At 38.0% G+C, this 21,665-nt stretch overlaps 2 protein-coding genes across 4 annotated transcripts in view; one reads left to right on the top strand and one right to left on the bottom strand.

The window, feature by feature from the left end:
- The window catches only part of sptb (spectrin, beta, erythrocytic), a 45,628-nt gene extending 37,924 nt beyond the window's left edge, over positions 1 to 7,704 (top strand). Inside the window, exons 30-37 of the mRNA XM_080870856.1 lie at positions 23 to 107; positions 474 to 670; positions 778 to 860; positions 1,234 to 1,297; positions 1,441 to 1,691; positions 2,340 to 2,513; positions 4,564 to 4,606; positions 5,099 to 7,704. Of these exons, the coding sequence (XP_080726982.1) occupies positions 23 to 107; positions 474 to 670; positions 778 to 860; positions 1,234 to 1,297; positions 1,441 to 1,691; positions 2,340 to 2,513; positions 4,564 to 4,606; positions 5,099 to 5,290 (1,089 nt within the window). The 3' untranslated portion in view covers positions 5,291 to 7,704. The remainder of the gene's footprint in view (positions 1 to 22; positions 108 to 473; positions 671 to 777; positions 861 to 1,233; positions 1,298 to 1,440; positions 1,692 to 2,339; positions 2,514 to 4,563; positions 4,607 to 5,098) is intronic.
- A 484-nt stretch (positions 7,705 to 8,188) lies between these two features.
- On the bottom strand, positions 8,189 to 21,458 carry snap23.1 (synaptosome associated protein 23.1). Of its 3 annotated transcripts, XM_080870861.1 has the most exons (9): positions 21,107 to 21,272; positions 20,435 to 20,612; positions 17,157 to 17,271; positions 14,012 to 14,053; positions 13,338 to 13,386; positions 12,396 to 12,513; positions 10,936 to 11,109; positions 10,681 to 10,825; positions 8,189 to 10,289 (listed from the first exon to the last, which is right to left on the bottom strand). In XM_080870861.1, the coding sequence occupies exons 2-9, from the start codon at positions 20,440 to 20,442 to the stop codon at positions 10,227 to 10,229; spliced, it is 714 nt and encodes a 237-aa protein (XP_080726987.1). In that variant the 5' UTR covers positions 20,443 to 20,612; positions 21,107 to 21,272; the 3' UTR covers positions 8,189 to 10,226. The 3 variants fall into 3 exon arrangements, with proteins under 3 accessions (XP_080726987.1, XP_080726989.1, XP_080726988.1); XM_080870863.1 differs by lacking the exons at positions 20,435 to 20,612; positions 21,107 to 21,272 and adding an exon at positions 21,305 to 21,458; XM_080870862.1 differs by lacking the exon at positions 20,435 to 20,612.
- Between the last annotated feature and the right edge of the window lie 207 nt (positions 21,459 to 21,665).

Below are 21,665 nucleotides of genomic sequence, written 5' to 3'. Positions count from 1 at the left end.
GAGACCATACTACTTGTGTCAGATCAAAGAGAAACTGGTGCAGCTGATGGAAAAAAGAAAGGAGATGATGTTCAAGTGGGATGACAGATGGGACTGGCTCCGGCTCTGTGAGTAATATTACACTTATCTTATACTTCAACCCAGAAAATATACCCTAACCCTTTACATACATTATCTCTTTGAAAAAACAAAAAATCTTTACTTATATCCCAAAGGCCATATGGTTAAAATATGTGAAAGCTCATGCATATAAATCCCAGCTCAGAAAGTAGCTCCCAGGCTTTTGTTCATCAACAACAAGGATACAAAAATAGTTGCTTACTTCCAACAATGCCCCAATTTGTCACATAATGCACCCCCCAGTCATAACATTCACCTTACAAGTGAGGGATCGCCGCATAATATGAACACATCTAAAAGAAAGACTTTTATATCTTAAACTTCTCATGATGACGTGGCTTCATTGCGTCTAGTGCTGGAGGTCTGTCAGTTTGCGCGAGACGCTTCTGTGGCGGAGGCGTGGCTGATCGCTCAAGAGCCCTACGTGACCAGCAAAGACCTGGGTCAAAACGTGGACGAGGTTGAGAAGCTCCTCAAGAGGCACGAGGCCTTCGAGAAATCCACCGCCACCTGGGAGGAACGCTTTTCCGCACTGGAACGCCTCACTACGGTATGCAAAAATCTTACACGTGATTTACAGTAATTTGATTACTTCACGTGTTTCATTTACCCTGTAGCTAGCCAGGTTACTGATCCTTGTTCGCCACTGTGTTGCAGTTGGAGTTGTTGGAGCTGCGAAAACAGCAGCAGGAGGTGGAGCAGTTCATTAAAGATGGGCAACGCTCAGATAAAGAAAGCAGGTAAACATACAACACACTGGCTTTCATGTTCGTACTCTATATGCATGAGGGCATAGTATTAATTGGTAGCAGTGTCATCAAAGTGTAAGTCTGGTGATAAAGGCAGTGTAATTTTAAGTCAATCCTTCTGTTGTTAAGCCCCAGAGAGAAATACAAAAAACTGCAGTGAGCATCTGTTAAAGGAAATTAGTCTGTTAAAAATGAAAGTATTTATATTAATACCCTAAATTGTGCAGAGCAAAAAAGTATTAGCAGCCAAATGCAATGTTTTGCAGACTTTCAATGAGTCGCATTTGATCTCTCTTTCTTTCACATACACACTTCCACACCTGCTGTTCTTAAAAGTCCTCTCATGCTGCCCTGTTTCCTTTAGGAGAGAAGACACGGGCTTTGTGGAAGAATCTTCACAGCTCTATACTGCTGAGGAACAGACTCTGGTTAGTACTGCACTCAATCAGCACAAGCTTTCTGTATTTATAATGTTGTCAACTCTGTTTCAGCATACTGACTCAGCTCTCATCTCTTCTCCAAGGAGACAAGTTCACTTTCTCATGAACTCATTTATTTATTTTTGCTTTAGTCTGGTGAAGCGGAGCCTAGTTCGGGTCTGCAGGAGGGGATGGCCGGTGACTCGACGGTGCCCTTAGAGTCAGAAATGAGAGAGAGTGCCTCCCTGGAGCTGGAGCCCTCTGTCTCGGTGGTGACCCCAAAGGAACCAGAGAAAGCAGCCACCATGCCCTCGGACCCCCTCAGAGGCCAGCCTGTGCTGCAGGAGGGCATGTTGAGCCGCAAACATGATGTAGAGGGCTCAGGAAAAAAAGCTTCAAATAGGTAGATAACAAATGGACCACAGCACTGTGTTTGTCTCTAATATGGCCTTTGACTATTCCAGGCATTGTTTCCTTTCTTTATGTTGGGAAAATCTATGAGCCTATTATTACTTGCTTATGTTTGTTCATCTGTCACGGTGAACATCGAGACTTTTCCTTATTTTACTGACCACAGTGCTTTCGAAATCACACCACACCTAAAAAGCGTTAAAAAAACCGACCATTCAGCACAATTTGTGTTCCTTGTGATGGATTAAAACCAACTCGAGTAAGTTTGAAACTTGTTAAAACAGCAAAGGGAGATCTATACTTTAACTCAAAGTATGGATCAGTTCTGCTTTAAATCAATTTTTCAATAGACAAGCCGCCAAAAGTAGCCCTACAATAAAAGTGCTTTTTGTCAGGGATCTTGCAGGGCTTCATTACAAGAAAATATTATTACTCCTATTTAAAGATAGAACAACCCACTGTTTTGCAATAAGTGCTTATTTAAAATGAATTTTCACAAAATAAAGTCTCGATGGATTGGTGAGGTAGCTGCTCTTTAATGGGGATTAAATGAAATTCATTTCGTGTTCTTGCCAGAAATTAACCTGAAATGATGTTAAAGTCCTTCTTTTTCCTGCTCCTGCCTCTTCTTCGCTGTCAGGTCATGGAACAACTTGTACTGTGTGCTAAAGCCCGGTCAGCTCTCAGTCTATAAGGATGCCAAAAGCTTTGGCCACGGAACGACGTATCATGGCGAGGATCCCCTGCCCCTCACCAACGCCAACTGGGAGATCCTCACCAACTACAAGAAAAAGAAGCATGTCGCCAAACTACGGTAAGAATTACATCATAGGTTTACCTGAGTCATGTTATTCGGAAAGGTAAATATACGATATAAGACCTTATTAAATTGACTTATTAAGAGCAACAAGAAAAGGTGGTTTGTACTTGTATTCTCCAGGGTTCTTTATTTTGAGAAGCAAAAGGTGCTATAAAAATTCACCTGACTGAAATTTCATTACATTTACTGGAAGTTAGTAGAGACATCGGGAATACACCCCTCAGCCCCCGGTCCTATTTACAGCTGAGAAATAGCCCTTTGTCACCAAAACCTCTTCAGCTTAGTAACCATTATTCAAATGGGGAGTTATTCAAACAGATTTAGAGATACGGAAAAGTGGATTTTTTTCCTTTACCTTTGGACAGAGGTAAGCTGTTTCTAAACTCACCGCTTTCTGACTGCAGTGTTATATTTAACAGTGTTATATGGATGTTGGTATTACCATTTAACATTTGCAAAGGGAGCAAAAGAAAAAAAACATTTCCCAAAGCTCCCTTTAAACTGATAAGAGATAGAAGCTAAATGCAAACTCACATTCCTCACGCATACAAGTCTTAATCAATACACGTTGAATTTAGTTGAATAGATTAAATTCTCTGCTCAGAATGGATTGTACCACTGAAGGTTTACTTTAGCAAGTTTTTACCTTGGTGTGGTTCTCTGGTTTTTAAAAATCAACCACAGCCTCTTGATTTTTCATGAAGGAAAAAACAGGCAGCCAAGACAGATTTATATGCAAATTACAAATGAATATAAGCACTGCTCAGCTCTTTGATAAAATGGTCTTAGATCCTAACTGGTTAGATATTAATTGTCATAAGGAATTGTCAGAGTTTGTTAAATTCTGACTTTTAAAGTTTTGGTATCACTCAACAGCCATGGGTTGTCCTAAGCAGCTGACTGAAGTTCTGAAACTAAAGACTGCTGGTGTCTACAAAGCAGCTAATATATCAATGTGCTTTCAGCTTGCAATTTACAAAACCCAAAGAGCCATTAAAAAAGAAAATCATAGTTAAGGCAAACTGTGGAAGACATTAAAAAGTATGGGAGACCAAGAAAACTTCCAGAAAAAAACAAACAAAACTACAAATCTGCTTCACACTACAGCATTGATGCACAAACATGGTTCACATAGAAGAGTCCTCAGAGGGATAAACTAGGCAGATCAATTTAAGATTGAGTCCTATTTGAATCAAAGAAGCCTGAAAAAAAAGCACCTTGGCAACTGTAAAACATGGGATTTAATATATTCTGCTTTAGGGTGGTGTGGTAGTCGTTGGCAGGAAACACTGCACTGATATTAACAAATTCTGAATACGAATGTTTTGTCTCAGGGCGTCAAATACTGCTGCTCTCTGTATACACACGAGGTGGCCTTCAGCACTGATGCCTTGGGGACATATGGGCCCCTTTACAACATTAATCTCTGGCATTGTTAGATGTTGAGAAATAATAGTCTAGTATTGAAGAGCATGTGTTATAAGGATCAAGAGGTGGCTTTGGAGTTTGACATCCATTAGGCAGCAGTTGATTTAATCCACTGTTTTATTTTTGCTTCTGGGTTAGGTTAGCAACTAAAAAGTAATTGCTAAGGTTTGGTAAAAGATCATGGTGTGAATTAAAATATCCCCCCTCGCATCAACTCTAGAGCTAGAAAACATCAAGGTCACCCAGTGTGACCTTTACAAGCATCCATAAATAATTATTTATCATTACTGGCTAAACCAGGTGCAAGTTGGACAACTGGTGCATAATCTTAATTTTGCCAGCGCCTTTGACAAAATGGCAATATCTGACACCATGGTTCATTGCACCATATGTGCAATAAAGAGCATGCATTTGCTTTAATAACATGACTTCCACTCAAACATCTAGTGGTTGTTAAGAAATACGCAGACAGGCAAAACTTGGCACGCAGTAAAAGAGTTTTTCACTTATTTGCCAATTTCAGGGAAATGTCTGGATGTTAACATGATTTCATTCTGGCGATTTTAATGTAAAACATAAGTGCTTCTAATATTTATATAATTTTAACCTTTTACAGGCTTGGAGATGGCAGCGAATTTTTGTTCCAGTGTAAAGACGAGGTGAGTTGAATTACATCGGACTTTCTCCTGGACTTGAATTATTCTGGTCAAAAGGCATCTTATATAATGGCTGACCCTATGTAAAGCAGTAATCACAGGTTGCAATGCTACAGATAGCAGTTACGCATTTGCATTTAATTTTCCGAACTGTTTCCGTTTAGCATTGCTGTCCATGTCTAAGTAATTTGGCAAGGTTGTAGAATGTGACATAAATGAGGTTATTCGTGTTTCTTTCTGAATCACTATCAGCTAGTGAGAAATTTACCCTACGGGAATCATTAAGCCTCACAGAATAAGAATGCTGACAGTGAGTTTGTCTTTATCTACATTACCCCAGTTTAACCTCACCAGCATTTCAAGTTTCATTGTTAAAAGCGTGGCCACCTCTGCTTGTTTATGCTAATAGACTGGGAGACCAAAACACTCACTGCCCCTCTGGAGGTGGACTTGCCTTTCTAAGCTGCTGCGATGTGTGCGTGTGTTTAATTTCAGGAAGAGCTCCAGCGTTGGAGCCAGGCCATGGAAAAGGCCGTTCAGCCCCTGGCAGCAGAGGAGGCATCGGGGCCCTCGGGGGCCAAAGCCCAGAGCCTGCCCCCTCCCTCCTCCTCAGCTGCACTCCCTGAGCCCAGCTCTGCCAAGAAAGACAAGGAGAAGAAGTTTAGCCGCTTTGCCAAGAAGAAGTGAAAGAGACGGGAAGGCCATCAGGAGGAGGGGGTTGTCTAGGCAACCTGGGAAGAGAAAGTATTATGTGTACAATCAATCAAAGTATGCTTTTTGTCACTAGATTTTCTATATTATTTTGTGAGAATTACCATAAATATTGTAGTTAAAGTCATCACTCTTTTGCCTGTATTTAAGCCAGTGTATGTCTACAATGGTCCACCGTTTTTGTTTGTTCTTTTTAGGAAAAGCCAAATTCAAAGCATTAAATTAAAGCACAGGAATGCTCCTCTTCACACACAACCAAAGAATGTTTGTAAAACTTTTCATTTTGATAATTTAGCTGAAGTTTTTTTGTCTTTTTTTTTTGTTTCACTAAGGCATGCTTTGATATAGCCATGTATAACATGAAGGCCTGTAATGAAGATGACTCAAGAGTACTGAAAAGTACTTTTAATAACCTGCCTTATCAAATGGTTGTGAACTGTAATACTGTGCTGTTTGAATTTGGAGCACTAAATGCTACGTAAAGAACCAGAGTTTAATAATCCTTTTTTTTTCTTTTTTTTTTTTAAAGAGCTTTGTAAATGGCATGTAAGATTTGGGGATGAGAAAACCTCAGCATAGTGCTGTACAGTATATACACACACACTCTCCAAGTATATCTGCAGTTATGCAAACTAAATGCTCTATGCACTGTGAATGATTGACTTGATTTGAAATTGCTTACCAACATTGCACGAGCGGTCATGTGACACCACAATGTGTCAGTTTTGAATAAGGACCCATTCAGGTTTATTCTCAATTGAACTGTGGCAGTCTGTCAGCTTGAAATATATTTAACACTTGTGTAAACTTAAATTTCAGAGCTATCCATCAACACATACCGTATATACATATATATATGCAGATGCATGAAGTATGCTATACATTAGTTTGATATGGTGCTATTGTCATATTCTTAAAACTTCAAACAAGACCAACTTGACCTACCTTGTTTGTCTTCAAATTTGGCTTGTAGGGACACACGTAAAAAGTGTTGGAATATCTGAGGGGTGCTTCATAAAGGTGGCTCAGAAAAGCAGTAGTTATTCAGGTTTACATGCATCAAGAATCAATAGCATTTAGTCACAGATCATCTTAATTACCCTTTTAAAATGCACAAAAAAAAAAGCAGAAATAAGCACAAACACTGCCATGTACAAAAGACAGCTTTTGTTATGGAGTTGTAGGTCAGTGATGAGCTCAGACTCACAAAATAGGGATCAAATCTGCAACACTGAACTGTTCATTTGCAGGGCTTTACCTGTAATTATGACTTCACGGCTTCCCATGAGAGTAGTTTTTCTTTGTGCAGTTCAAGCTAAAACTTCAAGTGCAGTTCAAGTTTTGTTGTAACGAAATATAAAAAGCAAATGTTTTTTTTTGAAATCAGAACTTCTCCATCTTTGAATTTTACTACTTGGTTTGTGAAAACATGATACTGGATAAATGCCTTCAGGTTTGTACTTTTTAATTACAGAAACATGCTGACCCAAATAAGGCTAAATAAAAATATGGGTCAAGAAGACAAAAAAGCACAAGCCAAGTATTTAATCTGACAAATGGGTCACGATCAAAGACAAAGTACAGGGGGTAAATGACTACACAGAGGTGCAAAACAACTATGAAAATAAGATCATGCAGCAGCACAACATGATGGGAGGTTAGGGGCTTTTTACATGTACTGTATTTGCCCCAGAACCCCCATTATGTGTTCATGCCCATGTACGCCTCTCTTGATTTATTTAAAAAAAAAAAAAAAAAAAAAAAAAAAAAGCACCTTCAACCAGCAGTCCTTGCTTTATGAAACACCCCTCTAAAGTTGGACTTTATTCATTACACAAATAGAAATGCTAAAAGACGACAAAATGTTAGCATCAGGATGAACTAGAATTTAAACCAGGTGCTGTTATTCACGAAAGCAGTTTACAAGAGCCTGCATCATTATTTGAAGTTTTATAGAACTAGCCAAAGTCTAGAAAAGCAAAGGGTTGCATGAGCCTTTCCTGCTTTTCCACACCACACAACAGGACCAGGCATGCTCCCCAACCAAGGATCGTACAGTAGCCGTACGGAGCTGAAGGAATGTGTTTTTAATATGAATGTAAGGAGTGGAAATAAGTTCATATGGGAATTTCCAACAATAAAGCCATTACAGAAATCAGCATTTCAATTAAAAGTATGTACAGTACATGGATCTGCATTTATACTTTGATGCCAGGATGGGGACTGTCAGTCTCACTGACGTTTTGCCTTGTCCCCGAATTATGATCCAACTCAAGTGACCTCACTGAAGCGATGGAAGTCAAATCTAGGAGGATAAATGTTCAGCTCAAGTGTTTTCTAGTAAACATGGTAGCATCTCTGTCTACAGATTAAAGCAATTGTTAAAGCCATGATCTTCTTGTGGCTGTATGAACACAAACTACAGAAGCTTTTGTGCGCCGTGTGCCAGCAGAACATCGTGACCATGCTACTCAAATTTTTTAGCACCTCAAAATGTTTTGAGACTTGCATCCCACAGATTCACTATGCTTTCTGTTGGTCGATATATCTACAGATTGACACTTCGACTTTGTCACCTTCATCCACAGTTATTCCTTCACACCTTCCCTACCTGCCTTTTCAGTTTAGTGGTTTTTAAAAATTGCATTTTGTACTTTCCAGGTATGTAAAATATCCAAAAATGTTGACCCTACAAAAAAAAAAAAAAAAAAAAAAAAAAAAAAAAAACCAAAACATTTTGAAATAAAGTTAAATTAAAATTATGATAATATACAAGCTTGTTTTTTTTTTTTTTTTTTTTTTTAAACAAATGCAGTCTTTAATTATTGTCACTACATCAAAAAAAAAAAAAAAAAAAAGTGCATTCAATTGAATTTCAGAAGAGATTTATTGAGTATAAACAATTCAACAGTGGCAAGCGTGAAACAGAAGGCATTTTCACTTTGAGCAGTCACCCGCTCACCGAGCTAATTTCAGATAAGATGAGCTCCATATGAACATATTTAAAATACACAAAACTGTTGTATTTACATTCCAGTGGCTGTGGGTGAAACAATGAATAAACAGCTTCCAGACAGCAAGGCAGCTTTAGAATAGACTAATTAGATCCGAGCTCATACGTAACAGGCTGAGGATGATCACTTATAGCAATACAAAGCCCTGAAAACAGTTCATTTCAATCCTTACAAACTGAGTAGGTATATGCCTGCAGCACAGCATGCAAATTAGCATTTTTCTTCAAAACAAATAAGAAGATTCATACGAGAGATACTTTGGGCACATTGTATCCCTTTATCAATGGCCAATTTTCCTCAGCGAGCCTTAATACAACCCACCAGGACTTATTGTGCCTCTGTGTTTACCCCTTTAACAACTTTCACTTACATGTATACTTTTTGCATTTTTGCTGCCAGCGACGATTTCTCAGCCTGGCTACAGCTTCGACAACACAAATTTAAATTCTCCTTTCAATCGTCAGATGATATTGTACCATAGCTGTGCTGTAAAAACTATTTACACATGTAAGAGGAGCATTTTACGATGCAGCGGCTGTTACAACACAACCGTACATCGTGTATAAGATTGATTGGGTTCCTACAGATTTCACCACTTTTTATTATAGGTTATTGTTTTTAAAATGCCAAGATTTTAGTAACCAACTGGCCTGAACCTAGCACATAAAGAGACCTCACAACAGGTTAAACAATGCTCATCTGTGGTTCAGAACTGAACAGTTCCACAATTATCAAATTGCCCTGCACAGGTTGTTATGTCTCCTCTTGTAAGCTACTAATCTCCATTAACCATTAAGAGGAAACAAAGTTAAGAAATTAGATTAATTGCCTCTAGTCATCCTGTTAAACAGTATTTACATCAACACTGTGATCAAAGTGAAGAAACGGTGAACATAGAAGAGAGCAGTTCACCTACTGTTACATATCCCAAGTTCAGTGTTATTGTGAAGTAAACTAATTGCTTCAGGGCAGGTAATGATAAACAGACCTCATGATCCTTGCAGACCTTCCTTCTCATAAGAAGAACGAGTGATTGCTATACAATGTTTCTAACCACAGGTCATCTCTTTGTAGCAAGTAATTACAATGACCTTAACTCCCCATCTATCAGAAATTTTAAGTAGTAACAACATCAAAATTCTTTCATTCAGGTACAACATTAGATTTTTATTTTTATTTTTTTAAATAGCCCTTTTATATGAACAGGCATAAATGGCATGGGAACAAAGTGTTAAAGAGAACTTTATTCGCAAGTCATTTCTGCTTCATGAGTAATTAAATAAGCAAATAATATCAAAGCATTACACATGATACAATAAACCTAATTACACAATGATAAGGAGTATGTATAAGGATTTGAGTAAGATTCATTTCAGACCAGAGTTGATGTTTCCTTTTAAACTACATGAGGCTTTATGGAGACAACAGCTCATCAGTTTTGATGAGTTAACGGTCACATCAACAAAACAGCTCATTCTTGACTTAGATGAGAAACAAAAAACAAAACAACAAAACGGAAAGCAGCAAATGTGCCACTTCCCTCCCTGTGAAGGTTACATGCATGTAGTTTGGTATCAAACAGCAGTGATAGGCAGTCAGCCACTTACTGAAGTATCTCACACTGTTTCTCACGGTCCAGCATGACTAGGCATGTGTGTAAAAGGGTGTGAATAGTGGTGGACAGTCCAAGAAGTTGTCTTCAACTTAGTGCGATAAGGGCAGGCACACTACTGGCAAAACTTCTTCATGAGAGAATTTCTTTTTACTTGCAAAGTATGTTTGCAGATGCGCACAAATATACAGTGTGTGTGTGTGTGTGTGTGTGTGTGTGTGTGTGTGTGTGTGTGTGGCGAGAGAGGCTCAAGGTTGATGAAACTAGCAGAAGCGGGATTTCTCATCTATTTGATGAGCTTGTTGGCCCTCTGGTTTGCTTCATCAATGCGCAGCTTGTTCATGTCCGCCTAAAGACACAGACAGGTGGAAAGGGGCAGTTATACAGCTGTTTTTCCTTCCCCAAGTAGCAATTTATTATCAGTTGTAAATTTTTATGAGTAAGTTTCCATTCTCTTCCTCTGTAAGAACATATGCATGTTTGTGAATGTTTTTACAAAAATCTGATATACATGAGGGGGTAACAGCCCATCATATGAAGCAATGAGTCGACGCAGACATGAGCATCAACTACATACAATTCAAATTATTTAGGGGGGAGTGTAGAAAACAAACAAACAAACAAAAAAAACAAAAAAAAAAAAAAACAGCAACTAAGTGTTTTATGGATCAGTAAAGTAAATTTACTTGGACCCCTTTTCACATTTACTAGAGGTTCATGTGATTTTAAGCCGTTTTTACCTTGTCGTTGATGCGGTCAATCTGTTTGTTCTGCTTGTCTATCTCACTTCCCATGTCCACAGCAAGGCTTTTCAAGTTGCCAATGATGCTGCCGACCGCCTCCAAATTCTCCTCCATTTCATCTTCACGTGCATCATTGGTTATTCTGTTATACATATGCAAAGTATACATATGTTCTGTTAAATTGACTGCAATAGTTTTGGCAACACCAAAAAGTTCAAGACTTTTAGCAATATAAAATAACCAGGACAGTACCTCTGGATGTATGGGCCTGATGGTCCCGCAGCATTAACCTGGGCAGCCTGGCCATTGCGGATGCCTGAAGGCTGCTTTGAGACCACTTTTGAGCCATCTGCATCATTTTCACCTTCAGTTCCTCCAGTACCCCAGGTACGCTTATACCGTGAGTCATTCTCGATTGATGACACTCTGGAGCGAAAAAACAAAACAAAAAAACAGCGTGTCAGGATGCACGAACAAATGCAGAAGTACTTAAATTCAGTCACTGCAACAATTACATATGTTCAGTAATAGCCATGAAACTCAAAGGATTCCCTACCTTATATCTTGATAATCAAAGAATCTTCTTCTCCAAAGTGAAAGCATTTTGGGAAGATTTTTTTTGCATGTTAAAACCATCATAGGATCTCAATGTGCACACAAAGTGACACTCCAAAATCATCGCTGCATGGAGGATTTTAAGTGCATTTAGCCCAGATGAGTATGCGGCTCACATTAAGAAGTTGGCTGGAACACCATCACATTTCCTATCTGTCCATTAATGATTGGAAATGCTCACAAATTTAATCAGCAATCTTCTCACCACGAAATGTACATTTGCCAAGCAGAGAGTTTTTTTTCTCCTTATGTCAACACACACAGACATTGTGAGCCACATTTGGGCCACAGCAGCCAATCAAGTATTCGTGAGAAATGTTCCTGACTGACCACTGATATTGTGGAGATCTTTAAGCAAATAATATTCAATATTTTAAGAGTTGTAAGCAAGAGGGTCACAAAGCTAAAACATACATTTTCTGAGGGTCTTGTTAATTTTCCTTGAAAATGTGAATGAATAAAGCCCCATGTTCACAACTTAGCCGTTTAAAGTTCACATTACATACATTTACGCTCTAGACAGGACTGTCCAGAGCGTAAACGTAAATGTTTAGTATCCTTTAAAGGATTAATACTTAGAATACTCTATAGATTCTCGGGAGAAATGCTGCTTGGGAGATAAGTGCTGCCCTCTCATTCTAAAAAAAACAAACAAACAAAAACAAACAACCTGCATTGCTTTGAATTTTTAAAAATTCAACCAAATATTCTGCAACCAAGTCCAGCTTTTGTATTAAGGAGCAAAACTGAAAGGTTTTATGTCAATGCAAACAGTAGCAAAGTAATTCAATTGTCACTTAACATGCATAGAAGAAATTAGTGCAATTTTTACTTTTGTACAACACCAAAATAAAAATAACAGGTTGTACTGTAAAATGCAGTTTTCTCAGCTTTACACAGACTGCTTGTGTGTTTGCTTTGTATCATTGTGAACCCCCATAAAAAAACAGTCACGTACACACAATGAACATACAAGCCACCACAGCAAAAAAAAAAAAAAAAAAAAAAAAAAAAAAAAAAAAAAAAAAAAAAAGGGGTGTTATGGATCCAAAAGTCAGTGATTTAGATCTCTCGGCAGCTCCAAGTATACACTATACCTATCACAGGGGCAGACACAGATGCCACAGCACTTTGAGAGGTCGGTAAGGTTTTTCTCAGCCTGTCTCATGTCCTGGTTGATCTGATCCATGCCTCGCTCCACACGGCTCAGCTGTTCTAAAACAGACAGGCACAGCACACCATGTCAAACTCTGCTTGCTATGCACTAGAAAACGGTTGTAAATTGTGTTTTAAATATCACCTTGATTTATTCATTTTTAGAATAGATTTAATTATACTAAATGATCCCTGGGGGAATTTTCAAACTGGGTCAATAACTGGGCCACTGCAGCAGAAAAGAGGCATATTGTAAAAATACTGCAGTTAGTGCAATAAATAAATACAAATACACAATTGTTTAGCATGGAACATAAACCTGCAACAGCACTCGAAAGTTAAAGCAAATCTTACTCAAATAAAAAGTATAACAATGGCCAATTTTTATGAATGGTGAATTTCAGTACGACAATGAATATATTTGCCTGGATGCTGCAAATTCAGATGTGTAAACCCCCCAACTTAACACAACACTATAGCGTGCCTGCAGCCACTGTTGTTGGTGCAAATTAATTCATCTCATGTCTAGAAAGTAAATATTTCTACTGGCATAACATTCTCAAGCATCTTTACACATTCTTTTCTTGCAATTTATGTTTTGTTTTGGTTAAATACCAAAAATTTTGTACAATCTTGACTTCCTTTGGTGCAAAATAAATAAATAAAATTTTAATCAGGAAATCTGTACTCTTAAATCATCAAAATTAGAAAAAAAACTGTCATTAAAGGCTATGCTCTTTGGCTGATTTTGACTACCAAGTATTTTTTTTTTCTTTTTAAAATCAACAAATGACTCAGCAATTCCTTAAACTTAATCATTAGCATCCAGTAATTGTCTTGATAATACCACAAATATTTAACAGAAAAAAAACATCTTCATCTACCTCCTTGTTGGTCCAACATCACCACTGTGTTGACGCCTGTTTGTTTGCTCTGAAAAACAAGTTAAAAAGTCAAATGTCTACAAATTAATTTATGCATTTAAAATATGGTAAATGGTAAATGGCCTGCATTTGTATAGCGCTTTTCTAGTCCATAGGACCCCAAAGCACTTTACACTACATTCAGTCATTCACCCATTCACACACACATTCACACACTGGCGATGGCAAGCTACATTGTAGCCACAGCTGCCCTGGGGCGCACTGACAGAGTTTGTTAGATTTCAGAATTAGGATAAAAGGGAAGTGGCCATTTTATCTTGTGTCCTTGTTCTGGTCTACAGCTCAAGCACACAAACCCTCCAGCTCACACAGCCTCTCTCAGAGAGCAGAACAAGGACCAACATTTCTGGTTTCAGCCAAAAAACTGACAGGTAGTAACAAATGCTTTGCTAAAGCAACAGCACAGTCTAGGCATCTCCAATCAGGGTTTGGGCATTTAAATACTAACAAAAATATAAATCTGGATGCTTAATCAAGCCACAGTTCTTGATCCCACCTCAGGTAATGGCCTACGACAAAAAACAAAAAACAAAACCTGTCTGGCTGCTACAGCAAGACTCCACTGAATATATCACAGTGGTTTATTGGCAAGAGCAAAATCAATAAAGTCTCACCTCTTCTGCCATCTGTAGCATCCTCCGTGTGCTTTCAAGTGACTTTAAAACAAAAGACAAACAGAAGGCATTAGAGTGTAACGAGAATTCAAGGTTCTAGTTAAAAGTAATCTGTAAACAGACTGAAAAAACTCAAGTAGTAACTGTAGTTACACCTAAGACTTCTTATGCTGCATTGGTTTATCTGGCTCAATTAGTGTGCAATCCCATGCTACAAATAAGAGGCAGCTAACAGGGCAGTGTTCTGTGAACTTAAGTATAGATATAGTTTTAAAACTTGGATTGCTTAACTGCTAATGTAAACAGATACACTGATTATTGTGCGAGAGAGAACGAGAGACAGAGAGAGAACGAGAGATAGAGAACGAGAGAGAGAGAACGAGAGAGAGAGAAAATCAGGAAAGTGGAAAGATGCAAGTGATAAGCAAAACAGGGAAGATGCTACACATCTGATATTCACAGATAAATGAAAGTAGATACCAGCAAATTTATAAAACCACATTTAAGAGTATGGAGCTGTAGGTTAATATGGTATACTGTCTGATTTAATTTCCCTGCACTCTAAGAGCACTGCTCAGCTGTAAGCTCCTCAGCACTGTGCAGTCATTGGGGGAGAAGTGTATGCACTAACAGCAATAGAGCTGATAGTGAACACTGATTCACTCAGACTCCTTCAACACAAAATTAAATCTGACAACTCTGAACTGATGGCTTTTTTTTTTTTTTTAAATTCTTAAAGAAAAACTAACTCATTCCTTGTTCCAGTCAATCAGTTGTGAGGATGTGCTGTATTTCTGTCGTATGTTGTTAATTGAAATGTTTGAGCATCCTGACATGGTATACTGGCGTCACTTTTTTTAATGTGCACACCATATATATATATATATATATATATATATATATATATATATATATATATATATATATATATATATATATATATATATAAAAAGCTTAAGATTTCCAAGGATAGCGTGGACAACAATACAAATACACCCACAGACACAAAGTGACGGCGGTGAACTGGAATGCAGTCGGTTCAGGTGAGTTACAGCTTTTGTTTCTCTATTAATAGTAAACGCAGTGAAGAGAACAGAGCATCCAGAGGAGTGGAGGACTGAAGCACATATGCGACTTCATTGTTACCATCACTAATGAACTGCTAACGAGAGCGCGAGGACCAGATTCCTCATTCTCTGTGTTATGTTTGCTCTGAATACATTAATCAGTGAGCTGAGAAACAGACAAACACAGAATTGGCGAGAGGGATATGATGAGCTCAGCCAGGTTTCTGTTGGCTTAGCCAGAACATCACTTGGGTGGATAAACATTACATTATGTCTCCCAAAATCCTTGAACTTGGCTAATTAAGCTTGAAACCACTGTCTTAGCCAAATTTTCCAGATCGGGATGCTGCGACAATTCTTTGAGAAACAGATGAATCCTGAGGTGTTTCTGTTATTTGTTAGGAATGGCTTAATTGAAAGTAAAGTTAGGTGAGGTGCATGACAGTTGTTATTCTACACACAGAGAAGCAGAAAATTGCTTATGGGTATTAACTGGCTGCAATATGTCAGGATTATCAGAAAATATCACAAATATTTAACTAATTTTACAGCCTCGAGGGTCTTTAAACCTAGTTTTTTTGACTGCAAAACAGCCGTGATATTAGAAAGACACCTCATATTTAGCTTCCTAAAGATAATCTGGTCTTATAACCAATTCCTGTAATGCCCTGACACATTACCAGTCCCTGCATGACAGTGTTTCAGGTATGATATGAGTGGTTACCCAAAGCCAGAGTGGTAAGCATTAGCAGAAGGACCCTCCCAAGCCCTGTCCCTTCCTCTTTTCTCCTACGTCAACCAGGCAGCAGCAGACAGAAGAAAGATTAAAAGAAGATCGCAGGTTAAGTCAGAAAGCACACAAAGAGAAAAAGAAACAAAAGCCACAGATAATTAGTACAGTAAAAATTACATGAAGGTGAAGTGCACAGCTACAAGCCCAGCTAGCAGGTTAATTTGCTTCCATTTGATTCAGATGGCTGATTATATGATACCCTGAAGTGCTGATTAAACAATTATCTCCCTGATAATAAAACACTAAGATATAGCTGATAACATTTAAACTGTCAAAACCAGAGGGGTAAGGGAGCTATCAGGTTAAATTAGGCGTAAAGTTATACACACACGCGTGCGCACACACAGGCACATGCATGCGCACACTTCCTATGAATACTGTTAGTGGTTTAAATATTTCAGATTTGTTGCTTATACTTATGAATACTATATAAAATATTCAAGAGCTTTCCTGCCAGAGTTAAAATAAGATGACCAATATCTCTCTCAGGTATTTATGCCAAATTTGGAGCTATAGCTTATGTTCTTTTCTAAGGATTCAAAAACCAACTTTCATAGGTGCTAGCTGGTGGATAGTTTTAACCTTCAGTCAGACCCTGGTTATTTCTCCTGCACACAAGCTAACTGTGGTTTTGCATGCGGGACGTAATAGCTGCCCGGACTTACAATGCTAGCCTTCTGGATGCCTAGCATTGGTTTGTCATCAAGCGACACTCAATGAAAATCCCTTTTTATATTCAAACTGTGATCACTTATTGAATGCTGTCTGGGGATAAACAATTTCTAAGTCATTACCCAATTATTTATTGGGAAGTTTCCTGAAGAATTATGTGATTTACAACTAATTATTAGGAATTCTTGGCTGCTGTAATGAAATGCTAAGTTTGAATCCAAGTAAACATTCATTCATTACTAATTTAATTTTTATATAAACTTGGCTTGTCTCTAGGCAGATTTCTACCATTTATACTACACTGACCCTACCCAACCCTACAAATACATATACTAGTCCTTTATACTGGTAAGTAAATGGAATACATTCAGCAGATGTGTTTTGCCTTGTAGCCAAATTAAATTGACGCGTCTAGGAAAATTTATACTGAAAAGCTCATATACAGAGCATATAAGCAAACTTATGAAGTGCCTCCCTTTCAGCATAATCCATTTCCCTGCATGACATTCGTACATTTACAAACTCTATATTACAAACTCACTTTAAGGAAGTTTCACAGTTCGACAGATGATGACACAATGGATGTGAGTATGCATTGTTTAGGAGTCAGTACCTCATCAGTCACTTGGTTGGCCCTAATCGCCATCTGTTCCACAGTCATGTCATCCATGTTGCTGGTGTCCTGTTTGGAGGCTCCTCCCGTCTTACTGAGCTCAATAGTCTGAGGCCTGCAAGAGGGGCAGAGTTCAAAGGTCACTAAATAGCATCAGAGTGCATCAATTATCATGAAATTGCAACTTATTTTTTAAGTTGAGCACAGTTGCCATGTGAACTTTGCAAGTGTTAACAAAATTTAAAGAACAAAAAACAAACATGGTTATATAATATGTAACTTATATAATATGTAATAAGCTTCTTTTACATTAATTTCCTGCAATAAAACAGCTGATATATCAAGGCTTCTGATGCAGCCACGATATCGACAATAGCAGATGAAGGATATCAAGGCCACACTTCCCGTTCACCAGTCATTATCAAAACAAACCAATGGTTTCCGACCTTTTAACCAAAGCCTGTTGAATAGGAGAAGTGGAAACCTGATATTTTCAGGTATCAAAATGATGTTGCTTGCAGATACTGTTTATATTGTGCTTACAGATGTGTGCTTATAGAGATTACAACTCATTAAATGTTCGGTCTACTTTGTTTCCTGGCTTGTTCGTAGATAAATCTACCAGAAAAACTGTGATAAGTTGTGGTGGAAAGTTTCCTCACATTGACAACCCGCTACAAAGTTATCAAATCTGATTTGACAACATTTTTTACAGCAGTGAACCATAAATGTAGAACAATTAATGTTTTTAAAAAATAAGGATAAATGAATCCATCTGTTAAGATTTGGAAAGACCACAAAATAAAAGAAAAAAAAAAAAGGCTCAGTGTTTTACATTACTAAAAATAGAGGACGCATTTAAAAGGTTAAGGATTTAAATGTGCAATCAATGTTCACCTTGTTTGTATCCATCATATGGAGAGGGAAAGAAAAGATGCAAAATCCAAACAAATCTCTTTTCCTTCCCCTGAAGGAGTGTTGCGAGTCTGGACACAGAGCTGGCTTAGTGATAAGGCATGTAAAGCTTAGCAGTGGGATGGCTAGTAGAATCATGTATGCCAACAATGAGGGAACTTTGATGTGGAGCTTATGATATGGAAATCAGAGGCGTGAGACTGGATAGTGACAACTAGCAGGAAACACTTATCGTGCCTGCCTACGATACATAAAAGTGAATTTAAATCACTGGTTATTATTAGACATTTTAAGGTTGCAGCTCAGTGAAATAACCAGTAAAAGTTTATAAAAAGCACATGAAATAAAGTCCTTAAGGAATATTTAGAGGTTTACGGTGGTATTTACATTTGTTAACTTATTCGACTACAACTAAGTGATGAGCTTGTGATTTTCTTCAGAATTTTCAAAATGCATCAACCTCCCGCTGCATGAAACAGATGCAGTGTACGTCACTAAATAAAATTGGAAAAGGAAAAATCATGATACCATAAACTGATATAACAAAATAAAAAGTGAGTTTTTACATCTTAAGTCAGTACCAGAGCTACTTTTAACACAGAACTGTGAAAATGAAGTGCATAAATACCTAAAACACAGCTATGCTGCTACATTAGAATAATTATATAACAGCAGATGCTCTCTGTGGTTGGTTTAACACGAAACTAATGACAAAATGTGATTATAAGATAACAGGCTGTGCACTCACTAGTATCTTTATGGTCGGCATATGTACTGAAACACTAAATCAACTTAATTAGAACAGTATAACATCCATAAAATCCATGTCCTGTCATATATCCATAAAAAAGGTGCCTTGTAATGTGAATCAAACAACTTTCCTTCCTCTGTGTTAAACACTGAATTCTTAAGAAGCTTCATTGTCAGTTACTCAGTCACCAAAAACTGGTAATGCCTGAGAACAAAGGCATTACCAGTTTTACTGCTATAATCTTGGATGTGATTAACTTCCAGAGCTGGTCACATCAGGATGCACAAGTCCATGTTTGCCAGCTCAGTGCATGCTCTGTTCAGATCAACATTCAGATTTCATGATCATGCACAATTTGTAAAAACAGCAGGCTAGGCATGAGGCAGTATCATCAAGAAGCTGTGAACAGCAGCAGGAAGAGCTGACCGTGTCTAGCAACTAAAACCCAGAAAGTGTGAAAACTGCCTGTTTTTTTGTGCCCTCTGTAGTTTTCAAACAATGCAGAGTATGAATAGTTCAGTCAAAACAAGACAGATGAAAACAGATCAGAAGAAAATGCTTATGTTTGTTAGAGATCTAAAAACAAGATACACGAGGAACAAGCTGTCTCCCAACTTGTATTGTGCATTTCAGTACAATTCATTTAGAGGAACAAAGTGTGTTAATTGTTGCAGTTATAATTTGGATCACATAATGAGTGATGTTAGCTCGTGCAGGAGTTTAGCAGATACAAATCCAATCCAAACAAAATTACTTTGTCAGGTGACCTTCATGCAGTCTCGTATCATGGGATATGCTAAAAATGACTGGCGTAATGGCCTCAGACAAGCTTTGGTGAACAAGGCAACATTAGATAAAGCTCATCATAACCAAAGAATTAAGCTTGTTTTCCTATCACTGTACTGTCAAGGGCAGAAGCAGTAAACTGTAAAAACAAAGCTGAATCATTTACTCCAAGGCTAGAGTTTTTAGATGCAAACACTGCTGCTTTTTCCCCCCTCATTTTTCCTGTCATCTGCTTTTCCTTGTTAACATTCAAGTGGCATTTTCCTGTTTTGCAAATAACCCCTGAACTTCAAGTTCCCTTTCAAACCTGCAGCCCCTAAACATCCTGAGGGGAAAAGGAAAGGAAAAAAGAAAAAACAAAATACGGATAGTCTACTTGGCAGACAGTGCAGAGGATTTAATGTTGTTGACTCTGCTTTTTGGACAAGAGTGCACTTTATTCACTCAGGCTTCACTGCCTTTTCTGACCGATTATTGGACTTGGCAAGACACTGATGTGAGTTTACAACTATAACAATGAAGGTGGACTCCTTTACACACCTACACTCTTTAGATAGCCACGATGAGGGCAGATGAACATGTCAGCGATACATAATAAATGTGACAGTAAAAGCAGAGCTTTTTATAAACTGATAGCAAATGTTCTCTGTGTTTAGCCACATATGTGACTAGATTTACTAAGTATATGACTTAAATATTATATTTTGTTTATTTGCACCCCAAACTACGTACCCAACCCTTAAATTCATTCCACAGTTAATACAAACAGAAAAATGTTAGTTCAGAGGAACAAAGGAAATAATACAACCGAGGCTAAAGAACATACCGATTCATGTTGCAGTTTCTTCACTTGACCAAGCACAAGTGGCAAACACCACACAGGGAAATGCGTTTCTTGTTCTTCTACCCAAACCTGTTCCTCCAGATTTGATTGGAGCACAGGTGGCGTCTTATTCCAATCACGTTGAACACATATCCTCATTTCACTCTTGATGTTTTATTTTCTTTAAACAATCAGACAGAAGCTATTGTTCAACGATTTGTCCTTACAGGCTGTCTTGAATAAAGACAACCTATTTATTATGCCGAGGAGGAAAGTGTGTCATGTTTTGGGTAGGAGGGTTGACTAATAACAAACAAGGGGACCTATGACATCATACGACATTTGATTCAACTATTTGTAAACGATAAAAGCATTCTTCAAGACAGAAGACTGAGGAAAATACGACATGTGGTTAATGATTCCTGCTGTAACACGTATCCACACACCTGACTGTGGTTAACTGCCAAGTGGCCACGTAACGTGGATCACTTGATAAACAGGTGAAAAAGCATTACAAGAAACCCCCGTAGTTTCAGGCAGTGTCCCACACCCATTACACTATCACTGGGGCCGAGAGGTTTCCAAAACAAAACTTCTTAAACGCAATGAAAAAGTTACAAAAGAGGAAGAGACAAATGTCAAACAGTTTATCAAAGCGAATTAAACTTGTCTTACATTGTCTGAAAACTTGCAGTGGTGCTCAGCTATCGCAAAGAGGGTAAAATCCGAGAGGGTAATTTCTTAAACAGGCTAATGTACGTGCTGGCCTGCTAGTTAGCTAGTTCCGCTTTCTTGTCAACTAACGCTAACACTGAAACAGCTGTGTTGAGAGGAAAGTGTAGATAGATATTTTCCAAGGGAGTAAATACTTACAGTTAACCCTCCTTGTTTTTTAAAAAAAAGATGACCTGAAAACTCCTCCTTCTTGACGGTATGTGAACTTGGCGCTGGCAACTCCCGAATTCCTTCACTGGTTCCGCTGTCTGTCCGAAGTTACGATGGTGCTTTCAAATGCTGTCGGAAATATGAAAACTCAAAACTTTCAATGGACCTTGCATCCCACGTGTTGCCCAGAATGATTTGAGGCACGGCATGCATTATTTCTCTCCCTATAGGTTTAACAATCTAAAACTGAAAAAGTAGTCTAGTTCTCAGGTAGTCAACTTTACATGAAAAGTTGACTTAAATATAACTGTTAAACTACTTGTGTTTTTTGTCTGTGTTTATCTTTCAG

Source organism: Rhamphochromis sp. 'chilingali' (genome assembly GCF_963969265.1).
Source record: "Rhamphochromis sp. 'chilingali' genome assembly, chromosome: 21".
NCBI lineage: Eukaryota > Metazoa > Chordata > Actinopteri > Cichliformes > Cichlidae > Rhamphochromis > Rhamphochromis sp. 'chilingali'.
Note: the sequence above shows the minus strand (reverse complement) of the source record. Positions and strands in the feature narration are given on the sequence as shown.